Source organism: Brachyistius frenatus, unplaced genomic scaffold, assembly GCF_029030835.1.
Source record: "Brachyistius frenatus isolate BFR_SWC_R1_liver_20210118 unplaced genomic scaffold, ASM2903083v1 Contig_78, whole genome shotgun sequence".
Taxonomy (NCBI): domain Eukaryota; kingdom Metazoa; phylum Chordata; class Actinopteri; family Embiotocidae; genus Brachyistius; species Brachyistius frenatus.
In genome coordinates, this window is record NW_027210677.1 from 613560 (window position 1) to 629211 (window position 15652).

At 40.1% G+C, this 15652-nt stretch overlaps 1 protein-coding gene across 1 annotated transcript in view; it reads left to right on the plus strand.

Annotated features, from left to right (window-relative positions):
* The window catches only part of dnah9 (dynein, axonemal, heavy chain 9), a 155282-nt gene extending 142418 nt beyond the window's left edge, over positions 1-12864 (plus strand). The window contains 5 exon segments of the mRNA XM_069708821.1: positions 1075-1245; positions 5051-5233; positions 8364-8617; positions 9248-9383; positions 11017-12864. Coding sequence (XP_069564922.1) covers positions 1075-1245; positions 5051-5233; positions 8364-8617; positions 9248-9383; positions 11017-11244 — 972 coding nt within the window. The 3' untranslated portion in view covers positions 11245-12864.
* Positions 12865-15652: the final 2788 nt, after the last annotated feature.

Consider the following 15652-nt stretch of genomic DNA (forward strand, 5'->3'; position numbering starts at 1 on the left):
TGACAACTGACAACATGTATATGAATAATAGTCATCAGTTCAGATTCCCCAATTATTGCCTGGGTAGCCAGAGGGAGTTGGCAGTCTGACTTGTATTTAATTTTCCTTCAGTCTGGGCGCTGCTCAGTGGGCACACCCCGGCTGTCATATAGTGGCTCCAGTGGGAAGGACTGGAACATTTTAAAGCTGTCATCACAAAACCGGGGCGAGGGCTGAGCAGTAGATTGGCCAAAGAACAGGGGCTTTAAAGGCATGTGGCTCCACGGAGGTCCTTTAGGCCATCGCCTCCTTTACAACCATCTGAAGCAAACTTACAATATATTTAGGACAGGACAGGAGTGGGATGGGCACCAAGAAGAAGCCAGTGACTCAGCAGTTTTACTCCTTTTTCAACAATATACAGGTGTATCCAATCAGTCTAAGTTAGCTCAAAAGAACTGAGGAGATCAACCAAGCTGACTACAAAGTGTTCCTGCTTTAAAGGCCAGTATATTTTCAATCCAAACCTTCATCAGGACATTATGATTAGAAGAAACTTTTTTTTATTTAATGTAAGTACCCCAGAAAAAGCTCCCTTTTTCAATTGAGCTTCCACTTTCATCTGTACTAACTTAAAAGCATATTGATATTCATTATGGACCAGCAGATGGAAAATGCCACATTTCTTTCCCCTTGTTACGATCATTAGCAGTCTGTCAATTGATCCTGAGTGTTTGAATCTCACCCAGAAATATCTCATCATTTATATGGTTCCATTCTTTTCCTTTGTCAGCACTTCTTTAGAGGAAATGCCTCAGTGGAGAACAAAACAATGGACAGGAAGTAATTAGAGTTGCCAATTGTCATGCTGTTAATTTGAATTTGGGGTCAGTGTTGAAATATTGTCTTCTGTTCAGGTCAAAAACATTTACTTAAAACGCCCCGACTGAAGTCACACATTTCAGAAGTTGGAATTCTAAGTCTTCATAGGTTTAAAAAGAGTGCGATTAATAATGTGTTTTGTGATTTTTTTATTTTTTTTTTTAAGTAATATAAGATTTCTACACAGTCCTAACATAATTTATTCTGCCTCAGTACATTGATGACACCCTACCTGCCGAGTCACCATATCTGTACGGCCTTCATCCAAACGCTGAGATCGGCTTCCTCACACACACTTCAGAGAAGCTCTTCCGCACCGTGCTGGAGATGCAGCCCAGGGACGGAGGAGTGAGGGAGGGAGGCAGGACAACACGAGAGGAGAAGGTAAAGACAAGGAACGTTGTGAATTTCTTTGTTACGATCTAAAGAGGTAGCCTGATCTGTGGCTTGGCAGATATATTGTCAATTTAGACTGGTGGGGTAACTTCACCTGTGCAACCTTATCTGACTGCCTACATTTAACCACTGTCCTCCTTAAGACTCTTACCTGAGGTTTGTAAAACAGCAAATCGCTGGTATAAGTTCAGCAAGTTCTATGACACTACATGAGAAAATGTATAGCTCATACACGGGATTCTTTTCATGAATGAAAATTAATTTGATCAACATAGACAGATAAATATGGTACAATGATTCAAATTAGTTTCCACTTGATTTTTTGAAATCCATTTATATCTGATCAGACAGTTTCATCTCTGCCTGACAAGGTAAATATTGGCTGATGAGTCGGTGCTTCTGTTCATCCTAAAGCTGTTGGGTGGGGTTGACGTCAGGATTGTGCAACAGAAAACTGTTGCCACAGACTTAGAGGAACACGATTGAATAATAATAATATGTATGAAGATGTGAAATGTCATTCTATGCTAAAGCAGTGAAATTCCACTTGACTGGTACAGCCCCAGACCATAAATACACCAAATTATGTATATTAGTCTATAACAGAATATTCTGTAAGATTCTCACACTTTCCCAACGCTGGTCACAAAAAGTCCAGAAGTCCACATTTATGAAGATGTAACCAGCAAATTATTGTATGAAAAATTACTGCAATGACTAATCAATAATAAATAAAATAGTTACAGATTATCTTTTATTGACAGATTAATTGAATAAGCTTGTCACTAATTGAACTAGCTGAATAATTTCAGCTCTAACAGAGACATACTTTTAGCCCTATAAAATATATTTGATCGATGCTACACAGGCCCTTTAGGGAAAGGGTTAAACAGATTTAAATGATATTACCACCAGTAGGTTTCTTACGTGTTGATTTGGGTCTTACAGTTTCAGGCTCTGGATGTTGTTGCAGGAGCCTTTTTACTATGATAAAAACATAAACAGCCTTTAATTGTTCTTGCCCCTGGAGTCAATACATCACTAGTCAGAAATCTGGACAACATATTCTATGACTGAGGAGTGCTCTGTCACTATACATTGAATTTGTTTGCTTGGCTGGTGCCCTAATTCCCTCAAAATGTTTCCTTCAACTTTTTAATTTTCATGCATTTGCATTTTGCATCCAAAGCTGATCTTCTCACAATTCTGAATTGACGGATTTTAACCCTGAACATACAGTTTTCCCCTGATGTGGCTTTAAATTTAAAATATGTTATTTCACAGCACTGATAGATGCATCAGCTTGTTTCAGCTCTTCATTAAAGCTGTGTGATCAGTGCAGTATTTTACAGAGATTACAGACCGACATGTGGCTCTTTCAGGTGTTTTTGTCACATTTGTAGAAACAAAATACCAAATCATTAGGTTTAGGGTTTTACTCGCACTAAAGTAAATGTTGCAAACCAATGTAAACTGAAAGTATATCATGTTGTATTTTTTAAACATATTCAAGCTATGACCATTAAGAAAAACAAGATAATGTAACGTAAATAAATTACAAATAATTATGAATAAATGAATAACTAATAATAATACAATCATTATAATAAATAATTAATAAATCTTCTCTTATTTGGATTTTCACCATCCCTCATCTGCCAGTCAAATTCATGTGCACTGCTCTCACCAACTACATCAAGAGCTCGAATATCACTGTATAGTGTAAAGCTTGTTTACCAGTAGTGAAAATGCTGTCAGCATCAAAATGCCCAATAATAAACCTGAGTAAACATCTACAGATAACTTAATGTAACTGCAGTCAGTCACATAAAATAAATTACCACCTGCCCCACTATGTTATTTATGCATGCTCAAAATGTAGTTCAGCTCTATATCTGGTTCCTGTCGAAAGTTTGTTTATTTTAAAGGTGCATATAACCTCAGCATTTTCTGTAAATTAAAAAAGAGTTGTTAAAAGAGAATCCTTCAGAAACCAATGCAGACTTGGTTTGAGGTTAGAAGAACATTTTTCCTTCACTGCAGTCAGCTGTTTTCTACATATTTGTGATCTGTTGCTTTAAAATCAAAACCTTCCAATGCCAATGCAAGTTATATTAAATAACTTTTAATATAAGTTTGACAGTAATCAGTGTAGAGTTCTTTTGGGAGGTTTACATGGCCTAGTTTACATGTATTTTTTTTAAGGGCTTTTCAGCAAAATTTGTCAGTTTATAACATTCATTTGAAAAGTAATCAAATGTAAAAGGTTACATATTTTTGTTACATTTAGAATTTTTTACCACGGTAAGTAGTAACCTATTACATTTTAAAATGACACTGATGATGACTCCAGGTGACATTTTCTGTAGCTCCTGCACACTGAATTAAAAATAGATTGCAGACCAACTGTTTGGAGCCTCTGAAGGCACCCAGGATGATTTTTACAGGGATGGCATTTTCTGCTGCATTTTCTGGTTCAGTACCACTCTGAAATGAAGCTTATTTGAGTGTAAAATCTCAAACGAATATTCTGTCAGAGAGATTGCAGCCCTGCACATTCCAGCAATGAAGCAAGTGTCACTTTTTAAATATCATAAATAAGGGTCTTGGTTGTCGCAATGTTAGTTTTGTTAAAAAGTCATTTATGGTTACTTTTGCTTGAAACGAACAGCAAAATAGAAGTTAGTGTACAAGATTTGTTTTTATAAGTCTGATTTCTCTTCTTTGTTTTAATCGAGACATGTATGAATGACGAGGTGCTTCTCAAACACTGATTTAACTCTATTAGTTGGAATAACTGCATTTTGTTAGGCGTGAAAAAGTTCTAAAGTTACATTTTGATATTAATTCATGACGATTACAATACCCATCATCTGTCTCTATGAAAAATACATCCTGCAATGTTTTACAAACCTAAAAGAGCATTTAATAACACTTACAACTAATTTGAACTATCTAGAAGAAAAATATTAAAATCGTTAATTGAAAATGAATGTTGACATTAATAAAACAATATCCAGGTTTAGGTTGTCAGACTTGTTCAAGACCAGCTTTTCACTATAAACCTCTAGACCAGGCTATTCAAAAAGGAGAAATATCCACAGTAACTTCAGTCAGAGTAATTTAAAATCCTTTATGTTTTAGAATTTCCCAAAAATAAGCCTGATTTAATGGTTTAACTGGCTTTCTCATTTGATGAAACAGGCCTCTGCTATCACACATTTTAGCTGGTGTGACCTTTCTGACTCAGAAGCCTGGATTCTCCCATCCTAACAGATGACAGCCAGGCAGAGCTCCACAATGAGGCCCACTTTGTATTCAGGGTGTTTAGCTGATGCTGAACTCAAGTCAGATATTTGAACTGAAAAATCCATACATATGATGACCTCGTATCCTTTGTTCAGCACCTAATCCACTGATTGATTGCTAATGCCGGTTGTCTTGGGAAAATGTTGACACAGACACTAGCTGTCATCACTTACCCACAGAAATATGATGTGAGCATTGATTTTCTGCAGGGATTAGAGTGTTATTGAAAACAAAGAGCTGGCGTTGCAAAATATATTTTCATGAATATTTATCCATTTCAAACTGCACCAGTTTCTCAGGGTGTCATTGTTGGCAGGACTGAGTTTATCTGACATAGATAACCCCGTCTCTCACCAGTCACTTCATTTTAGGAGTATTCTCTCCCCTACTCTGTTTCGTGTCTTAAGTATCTTTGATGGCCACAGCAGGATGATGTATTTTGCTGGAAACCGCTTCTGTCATTACTTCCTCCCAACATCATCAGGTGCGTGCAGTTCTGGAGGAGATTATGGAGAAACTCCCGGAGGAGTTCAACATGGCTGAACTTCTGGGGAAGGCGGAGGAGAGGACTCCCTACCAGGTGGTGGCGCTGCAGGAGTGTGAGCGTATGAACCTTCTCACAGAGGAGATCCGACGCTCCCTCCATGAGCTCAACCTCGGACTCAAGGTAAGGAGACTCTGATGCTAGCAGAGAGGGTCAAAAGAGAGTTAATGAGAATTTACATCAATTATGTAAACTCATCAGTGCTAGACACAACTATTTTCTCTTCTCTCTCTTCTCACTATTTTGATTATCACTTTTATGTTATACATTTTAAAAAATCTAAGAAGTTTTTTTTCTATTGGGTCAATTCATAAATAAAAAAAAAATGGCCTCAATGTGACAAATATTCAATCTTCTTTTTGCTCTGTTTTGGTCTCCACCGACCTATGAGAAAACTATCTTGCTCTTTAGCTGCTTAATGGTGAACAGCTAACTACTACTGTTGTCTGCAGCTGCCAAGGATGATAAGTGCTGAGACTAAACTTAACCAGTAAAAAGTGGCAGGTCATAAAAACAATGAACCTGAAGACTTTAAAAGTCTCTTAAAAGTTGAAGTGAGCTGCAGAGCTGGATTATAACTAGGTGTGTGTAGACCACTGTGGGCGGCTCGTTTCACATTACCTAAAGTTATCTGATATATTTTTTTAATATAAAATATTGATTACAGCTTTTTTATATTTAACACAACAAAATAGTGTTTGTCTGCTATTGGCCATTGTCCTTCCAAGGCTGTATGACCGACCAGGCAAAGAGGGCAGCTCCCCGAGGCTTCTAGGTCCCCGGGACCCCCAGTATCACTGTATGAAACTAGGTTTTAATAATATAATTATAAGGATAAACATTTGTGTGGAGTGTACTGGCTTCTGCAGGATGAGCTAAAGAGCAGCCTAAAACAGTTTTAAGACCTTTATTAGTTTATATAACACTTACATTTGATTATCTGTGCTGTTTAGAAAAACTAAAGTATTTTACAACTCGGTGCCAGTTAATATTACTTTTAGCATAAGAGAACTGGTTGGTCTTAAATGGTTCTAGGCATATGATAAAGTTGGTCTTTACTGTCTGTCGACCTGAACAAAACCTGAGTTTAAAGGGGACATGCTCAGTGCACACAGGCTAATATGTTGGGATGGAGAGTCGATGGGGCGCATCATCTCATTTTGGCCCCATGGGCATCCAGCAAATTAATCTGGCCATGATTCCTGGCCTGACAGTGGAGACTGTCTGAAAGAATTAACATTACCAATTTTTGGAACCAACACAAATATTTGAAGGTTACGCTGTTTCTTATTTTGCTGGGGACTCCATGAAATCAACTAAATCACCTCTGGATGCTCATCCTGAGAACTGCTGATGGTGAACCGCTGGTGCTGAGAGCTTAATATCTTCAATGGAAAACAACAGAACTTGAAGTAAACACCCTCCGTTCTACTCAACACCTATGATTCACTCCGCATCGGCTCAGCTGCTGTTGACATCAACGGTGCTGCTGCATTAACATTCCTGCATAACCGAACCTTTTTTGTCCGTTGTTTGTCAGAAGCCTGGTCTTAACAGTGACTCAGAGATGTGGCTTACGGAGCAGAGGAAAGGAATGAGTCGCCTGTGCTCTGTGTGTCAAGCCTGACAGAGTCATGTTTTAACAACAAACGAACAGAGAGTTGGTGGGGGAGGGGGAAAAGGGTTGGGAGGGAGGGATGGAGGGGGGGGGGGGGCACAAACGTGTTTGTCGGGAGTTATGAGGCATCGATCTACCTGCACCACAAGCCGCAATGAATCGGCTCAGTGATTTAAAAGCCATGTAGACTATTGTAGCAGCAAATGGAATCATATTTTGTATTTATGGTGGAATGAATAGGAACTATGTGAATGTTAACCTTGGTGAGCTGGTGCAGCTTCTTCATCGTGCCCCCGGAATGTCGAGTGTGCTGCGGCTGAACTGACACAATTGTTTTGAGAAGTGTTGGAAGGTGAAAGGTTCTCTGTAAACACAGTGATGTAGATAAATCTGCAGCACCTTATCACCCTCATAAAGAATTCGTATGACTGTCACAAGTGGGTATCTGTTCATCAGCAATACATCAGCTACAGTATCGGCAGGTGAAGGACACCACTGCCTTCACTCGTATGCTGTCTTATTAGGATGCTCTTCGGTGCCGTCTTCTCTCGGCTATCTTACAGCATGTATCCTTATCTTGTCTGACGTGTTTGTCCGCCTGGTTATGTATGCCTCACTAGTTTCTGAGGGCTTGTTAACATGTGGCACATTACGCTGCTAGGAGGTATCCCCACCAATGCTCAGCTGCAGGGACAAACAGGAAGTGACATTTGGAACTCCTGGTTCAGTTCTGCAATGAAAAATCACAAACCAGCAAAGCTGGTTTTTAGAGAAAGATATTTCCAGATGATCTAGATCATAAAGCCAAATCATACAACAGCTCATCAAATTACAGTAAACGATGGCAAATTCAAATAACAACACTACTAAAGATTATGTCTAGCCAAAATAAATTTGCATGTTGTTTTTTCTACTAGAGCACACAGATCTTTTAATTACATGGCATTAGCTCTAAATGTCCAAAGAGGTAAAATGTTAATTGTATTGTCGGGCAGCAGCAATGACAACACAATCAGCCACAGACGATGAAGAGCAACCCTTATTTGAACTTAGTAAATTAACACCCAAGAGTGGGAGATAGCACTAATGTTAGCATTCATGGCCAGACTGGTGATGGTAAAATAGAACATTTTACTGCAATAAACCAATTGGACAGGTCCCCCCCACAGCAAGTGAATCTATGAAAATCTGTTGTTTTGAATTCAGTTGTGTTGAACTTAGAACATTTGACCAAAAGCAAATCGTCTTGACATCACTGACCTTTGTTGGAGCAGTGTCCAAAACAGAGGAAACTATTGTAGCTTGTTCACTGTGTAGTTCAGTTTACTTTTGTTTAACCTTTAATCTTTTTAACTCAGTGCATTGCTTAAATAAACTGTTTGAACCTCTAGTTAGCAGGCTAGCGAGCTTAGAGCGTTATTTTTACTGACTCACATTGGCTTACACTGTAGCAGGTGGTTCACTTACCACAGTGCAGGTTGTAAAGGAGCATTACTGATGTACAGCGTATCTCCAAAGATATATTATTAGAATTATTATTATTCCTTTGAATAAGAAAAGGTTGAATACATTTTAAAATGCCTTTTACGAGTGAAGAGTTCAGCTGTTCTCTTTCCTGTGACCCCCACCCATCAGGGAGAGTTGACCATGACCAGTGAGATGGAGAACCTTCAGAGTACTATTTTCCTGGACATGGTGCCAGACAATTGGACCAAACGGGCATATCCCTCCATGTGTGGCCTGTCCCTGTGGTTTACTGACCTGCTGGCTCGGATCAAAGAGCTGGAAGCCTGGTCAGCTGACTTCATCTTACCGTCTGCAGTGTGGCTGGCTGGCTTCTTCAACCCTCAGTCCTTCCTCACAGCCATCATGCAGGCTATGGCCAGAAGGTAAGGTTGATTTGCTTTAGGAAACTTAATGTTCAACCCAGTATCATGGCAAAACGTGAAATAGGCACGCTTTGGGATGTCTAGGCGTGAAAGTTTCACGTTTTCTTGTAGTGGATGAAAATGAAACTGCCTGCATGCTTGGAGCCATGGGATTTATAGGAAAATGAAAATGTTTGCCAAAACAAGTGGTTGGGGTCACTGAATTAGCACATTGTTGGAGTTAGGTAAAATGAAACAGGGTTGTGATAGGAAACAAAAAACAACTAATGAAAAAGGTTGTTACCTTATGGATTCAAACCTCATCGTCCCTCATGGCAGTCTCTGACTAATGTCACCAAGCCAACCCGCCTGCCTCCAAATACTGCCAAAAAATGTCACTTGTGCTTGGTCTCAAAACCTCTGTTGAGGGACCTTGCTCACATGATCTCACGTCACATGACATTTACGTTCATTTAAGTTCCATGCTTTCAAAACGTATAACTTTCACGCCTAGACAACCCAAAGCGTGGCTATGTCATGTTTTTTCTGTAGTGGACCGGCGTGTCTATTTCACACTTTGTTGTGATACTGGGTTGAAATGTTATAGAAAGGACTTGTTATAAAGTAAATCTCTCTGTGCTTCGGTGACAGGAATGAGTGGCCCTTGGACAGCATGTGTCTGCAGTGCGATGTCACAAAGAAGAATCGCGAGGACTTCAGTTCTCCACCGCGTGAAGGGGCGTACGTTCATGGACTGTACATGGAGGGAGCGCGCTGGGACACACAGGTACTTGAGTTAATCATTGATTTCTTTTTTTCAGCTGTCACAGAGTTACAGAAAGGCTGATTTTGACATCTAATTCCCACTAAAGGTGTCTCTTTGATTTACAAGCACCTTGCAGTGTAACGTACCTTCATTCCTTGTACTTTACACGATGGATGATAAACACGTGGAGCTCACCTAAAAATGCTTCTCTAAAAGGAGTCAAGTTAAGTAACTTCAGTGTTTCCCCCCTAAAGGGCCTCTACATTCCCTTTGTGGCTTAATTTTCTGCTTTGCATCCTGCTTGTGTTTGGCTCTTGGAGCACAGTGCATTACTCAGCTTCCCAAGGCTCTATCTATCTACATACATTCAAGTAATGTATGTGCGCCCAGCTTTCAAGGAGCATCCCTATAGACTTCTTAATTAGGGAATGTGCAGAGTGTGCACTTGAACACTTAGATCACCCTTTAGAGGAGTGGTTCCTTTTTTCTTCATTAAAGTTGGAGACGCAGGCAAATAGATAGGCGGACAGACGGGCCGGGTGGCTTCCACTCACAACTCCTCCACTCTTTTCCTCCTCCTCCTCCTCCTCCTCCTCCTCTCTTCACGTCCTCGCCTCAGCCCCAAGGCCAGTTCTGTGCCACTGGCGGAGAGTATCAGAGTGTGAATAGGGGAGTAAGCAGCGCTCCATCTGGACACAGCTCTGTGCGGCAGTAAAAGTCAAAGATTTATGATAAACCTATTCATCTATATTAATGAAGCTTGCATTCTATTCAGAGGGGGTTCAGACATCAAAGACAGCTAGATGCTGTATATGATAAACACCACGTGTGTTCAAGGGATAGAATAGAAAATGCAGACATTACACAGTGAAAGGATGTTTGTTTATGTGATGCACACCACTTAGTGGTGATGAATATTCCTGCTACATAATACATTTTGATCCTCTCAATATGTTGTGAGACTACACAATAAAATGTACAGTATATATTTGACAGTAGTAGCAGTGTATATGCAGCATTATTAAATTAATTCATAATGACTCACAATGAGCCCACATGGCACCCTTTAAGATACCCATCATTTGTATTTACCCAAACAGACATGAACTTATTGGTATTTAACACCTCTTTAAGGTTTTATAGTATTTGCAGATCCAATTAGGACTTTGTCCTCTGAGCTTTCCAAAGTCATCAGGATTTACATTCATTCCTGAAAGTCACTGTGCATGCATGGGAGAAACTTCTGTTTGTCAGGCGCTAAGTGTAGGAGGATTAATTAATGAGACAGACCACTCTGTTTCAGTGTGTTTACAGAGTGTGTATTCGAAGGCAGGGCAGCTTGACTTCGACTCAAACTCGCCTGACTTTCACCACTTTTCAAGGGTGCCACAATATTGTCTCTGGCAAACTGAAAGCCCAACATCGCTTGTGCCAACCCAGATTAGTCAAACATCTATTTTTTTTTCACTTACAAAAGAACATTATTAAATGCAGCCCGAATGGGCAGTGCAATGTGTGGAGGAAGTTTTCACTGCACCTCAAACTAATTTAGAACTTCCTTCACCTCTGTGAAATGTTTCTGTCTGTGGTTGAACGGCTTGTTATCCCCCTCCCTCCCTTTCCTCCCTCCGTCATTTATTTTTTTCCTTTTCAGACTGGCATGATTGTAGATGCCCGCCTGAAAGAGCTCACCTTGACCATGCCGGTCATCTTCATCAGGGCCATCCCTGTAGACAAGCAGGAGAACAGAAATGTCTACCAGTGTCCTGTCTACAAGACCCGGCAGAGGGGACCCACATACGTGTGGACCTTCAACCTGAAGACCAAAGAAAACCCATCCAAGTGGACTTTAGCTGGTGTAGCCCTGCTGCTGCAGATCTAGCAGGAGTTACGATGAACATGATGATGGTGCTGACAGGGTCAACGGTTCACATTTTATTATATTAGTAATAATATTTTAAAATCTTTGACAAAACACATCTTTTCTCAATTAAAAACACTCGGGGGTTTTGTAGCTCCAGCCTTACTTGGTCTGATGTGACCAGTAGCCTACGCTTACGCTACGATGTTGGCAAACTTCATGAAGATATTGCTGTTTCTTGATACTGTTACACTTTTTAGGTTTTAGCATGACACAGAGGCCCTCTTGTAATTCAATGATTTTTTTTTTCTTCTGGCAAATGAATTGCCTCTTTCAGGGCTTTAACATGCTGAAAGATTAATGAAACTTGGCGCACGCGTCAGTGGTGGTGAAAAATAACATATTTTATAGGTTTCGTATGGGCGTGGCAAAATGGCTCGCTAGCGCCCCCGAAAATTCAGCCCCGCAGATATTTTCACCTACAGGCTTGCAGTTCGGTGCACACATGTATCATATTGTCACCATCCCTCTGGTCCGTCATCGGGTGCAGGTGTGCAAGGGATTGTATATCACTGCTTGCAGTTTTAATTAAACTTTACATAGAAGTAAGACAAGAAGTAAACACATTACAACTGAATATATGACATGTTAGAGACATTTTTCCTGCCAATATGACATTATAACTTTCATGATTAGTCACGCAAACGTGACGTACAATGTAACAGATTCCATTATAAAAAAAATGTTTTATTTAAATATGTCCCTATTGCCCAGCAAAAGTATTTCGTCAGCTTTGGTTTAAATGTCTGTCAAGACACGAGTCACTAAATGCTACTGCAGTCAAAAGACCTCGAGGAATTTTAGACTAAAACTAGTCCAAGATAACAAATAAAAACTCAGTAAGCATGAAAACGCCTGCAGTGATAATGATCAAGTTGATAACACAAAGAAACACTCACACAGGAAACAGGAAACAGGAAACATGGTAGCACATTTACTCACTAGTGGTCGTGCTAGCTCGGTGACCCCTATCGCTCACATTGGCATCATCTTGCAGGTTGCAGCAGTGCCTGGAGTCGCCTGTGATGATGATGTGTTGAAAAACACATGACTCAACAGAACCTTGAGAAACCAGTCCATTATCCTGTCAGTACAAACTGTGGCCACAGTGGCTGCTGTTTAGCAAACGTTACATCGTCTTGTTTTAAAGTCACACCAGGCGAAGTCCTGGTAGAAGCACGGCATTGTCCTGATCATAGGACGACACTGATAATAACTCTGCTTCCTCTCCAGACATCTGATTTTATGTATAAGACTTTTTGATGAAAGGAAACACCCTGACGCTCATTCTGTGGGGAAAGTTTCCTTGAGATGCCATTGATCCAAACAGAAGAGAGACCTCATCACTGAAGATGTTTCTCTCATGTCAGTGAAACATAAAACATGGTAACATGTGAAACCAACGTTTATGTCTGTTGTATGCCAGTCACAGACGTGTATTCCCTCCTGTCAGGCTCTTGAAGCCTTTCCTCTGACAGTCAGCATTTATTTTCTTCTGTCTTTTTTGCGCTCATCATCTGTGACAGCTGTATTTCTTGCCACATCTTCTCCTTGCTTCATTTCTGCAATAAAGATGTTAGCCCCTGCAAACTGTTTTTGTTTTGTTTCAGTTATTAATTTATTTCCTCCATTCTAGCAAAATACATTACATGAGCTTTCAAAAACTATTGCCAGTATAAACACATTGAAAACACTTGATAGCCAAGCAACATCAAGGCCATAAACAACCCGTAATGTAACGACCTCTGCTGAAAGCCACGCGACGCTGCCACTCTCTTCACTCAGCAACATCTAATGTACCATTTTGTTAAATCTAATTTCTAGAAATAGTGTCATATTTGGACTAAAGCAGCAAATTGCATTATCAAAGTGACATTCCTAGATTTTCTTTGTTAACCAAATGAATGTAAGAGCTTTAACGCCAGGGGCATCAAATCCTCCTCCACCTACAGGAAGTCAGCCTTCAGATTTGTTGACTGTTAAAAACATTGATGACCTGTAGGTCAAGGCCTGTACCTAAGTTAATTGAAAATGCTTATTCTCTGTATCTATTTGTGAAGAAGAATTTGTTAATATGTACTGTATCTGTGAGTCACTGCACGAGGAGGTGTGAATAAAGATGTAGCCGGTTGGGGAATAGCACAGAATAAATTGAACTATCGGGTGATTTCACACATTTTAGCTGAATTCAGATCACTAAAACTACCTACAGTGTGTACACATTTTCTAATAACATAATCACGTCTCAATTGATCACATACAGTGTATACTTCCATATGTGTGCGAATATTTTTCACTCATTTTCACTTTCTTTCAGAAAAGTTCCAGAAAATAAGATGCTTTATCTCGCCATTCCAGATTGTGCGTGTGGTTTTATTTTCACATACTCTACGATGTATCCCATTTTAGAGCCAATATGCAGTCATTTCCTCTATCTCCCGTTTCCAGTTCCCCAGTCCAGCCTCTTCTCTTCCAAGTTCTTTAGACCATCTCCCTCCCCCTCTCTCCTCCTCCATCCACTTCACTCCTTTCTTCTTCCCTCTTCCCCATTGGAGATAAAAAAATAAAAAAAAAATCTCTCCCAAGCAGGAAGTGTGGAGTCTCGCAGATATATCCTTCCAACAACATGTACAGTAGAGACAGTGTAACCCAGCTTTAAAAACTCTCCATCTTTCTTATTCTCTCACTGTCTCCCAGGTTCCTCTGCGTCTCCTTTATCTGGTTATTGGAGGGTCTTAACAATGCGCTCAGAGACAGAGAGGCGTGAGGAGGTAGAGGGGAAGTAGGAGGAGGAAAGCAATGATGCAGGATGAGGCAATTCATGTAGGTCTCCAAAATTACAGCTTTAGGTCCCATAATGAAAATAGATCCTGCTTCTGTACACATGCCCGATGAAACTAGTGTGGCTGTTCACAGGGGAAATCTTTTCACCTGTAGTGCAGCAGTGGTGCTACAGTCATGTTTTGATGTGCTGAGGTATTACTAATTCATCCAATTGACCCTTTGTTAAGTCCCGTGTCCCTCAGTTGCTGCTGCTATCTGTGAAACTTTCCATTCTCACACAGAACATTTGACAGCACATTTTAGTGTCAGACTATTGCTCAGAATCTGCAGTGGTTTTTTTAAACACTCGGTCTGAAATTTCACACAGAAGTAGTCTAATGCAAGCTTTTGATTTATAGCTGATGACGGTAACGTTTCATCATCTGGCATAACGATTGTGAGCAGCTTGTTTTTTTAGCAGTAGATAGCTCACATTAGCTATGTCGATGCCGATTTCTGAAAGTTGGTTGAAAAATAATTCTGCAGTTGAATGTTGAATGTTTCCAGCTGACACGGTTTAAAATGAGAACGCTATAAAAGACACTTTGTCAGCTTCAAAGACTGCAGGCTCAAACTACCTTATGTTCATGCTTGGTGCAAAGGTATGTTCCAAAATGGAGGACTGACTTCCTGACAGGCCAACACATTGACATCCATAACAAAATGTTTGTTCTAACATTACTCTGACCTGACGCTCAACAATTAACAATGGACAATGAACATGGGTTATATTTTATTGTTATACAGAAAGATAGAGAATTCTAAATGGTTTAAAAAACTTTAAAGGCCCACTGAATTAAACGTTTTCGTCCCACACATCGCCTTTATCCACCTCCACACTCAGTCGCATCTCGTTGGAGTTTAGTGGAAAGGAAAGTGTATTTTGTGATTAGACAGCCCCTTATTGGATTTTGCTGAACTGCCTTGGCTTTACACTTATTTACATCCCAAGTTCTCAACCAACTCTTAGCATTAACACACTCAAAGACGTTTTCAAGAAAATTATAGTCCCTCTTTACGAGGAGGGAGGAAGCAAGGACCAGCTTATAAACACATCGACATCAATGAGCTGGTGTGAAGTATTGTCTTCATTAGGTCACCTTAATTTTGCGATGCGAATCCTCCCTCAAGACAACTCTTTTGCATCCATCCTTCTCAGCCTCTCTAAAGCTATGAAAAGATGTATGATAGAAGAAGGTTCTGGATCAGAGTGCTGTTTTGGTCAGTGTCGTGCAGGCACTGAAATGGCTTATCTTACTTTCATGATGACACTTTGGAGTCATCGGTGACCTTCAGGTTCTCCATTGTGACTCCATCTGTTTGTATTGGGAGATTTTTCAAAAATGAATCTTCAGCAGTCTCATAAAATGTTTAGACCCTTTAATTCCTCATCAAGCAGCAGTAAAGGGACTTCCCAAGCAGTATTAGGTGAAGCGAAATCTCAAAACATATGATGTCCCATGAGAAGTTTCTCGCTATGACAGCACATTTCCATTGTCGAGTCACTACAACGATTTATCCAGATGTTCATCTGTCACGTTCAGCA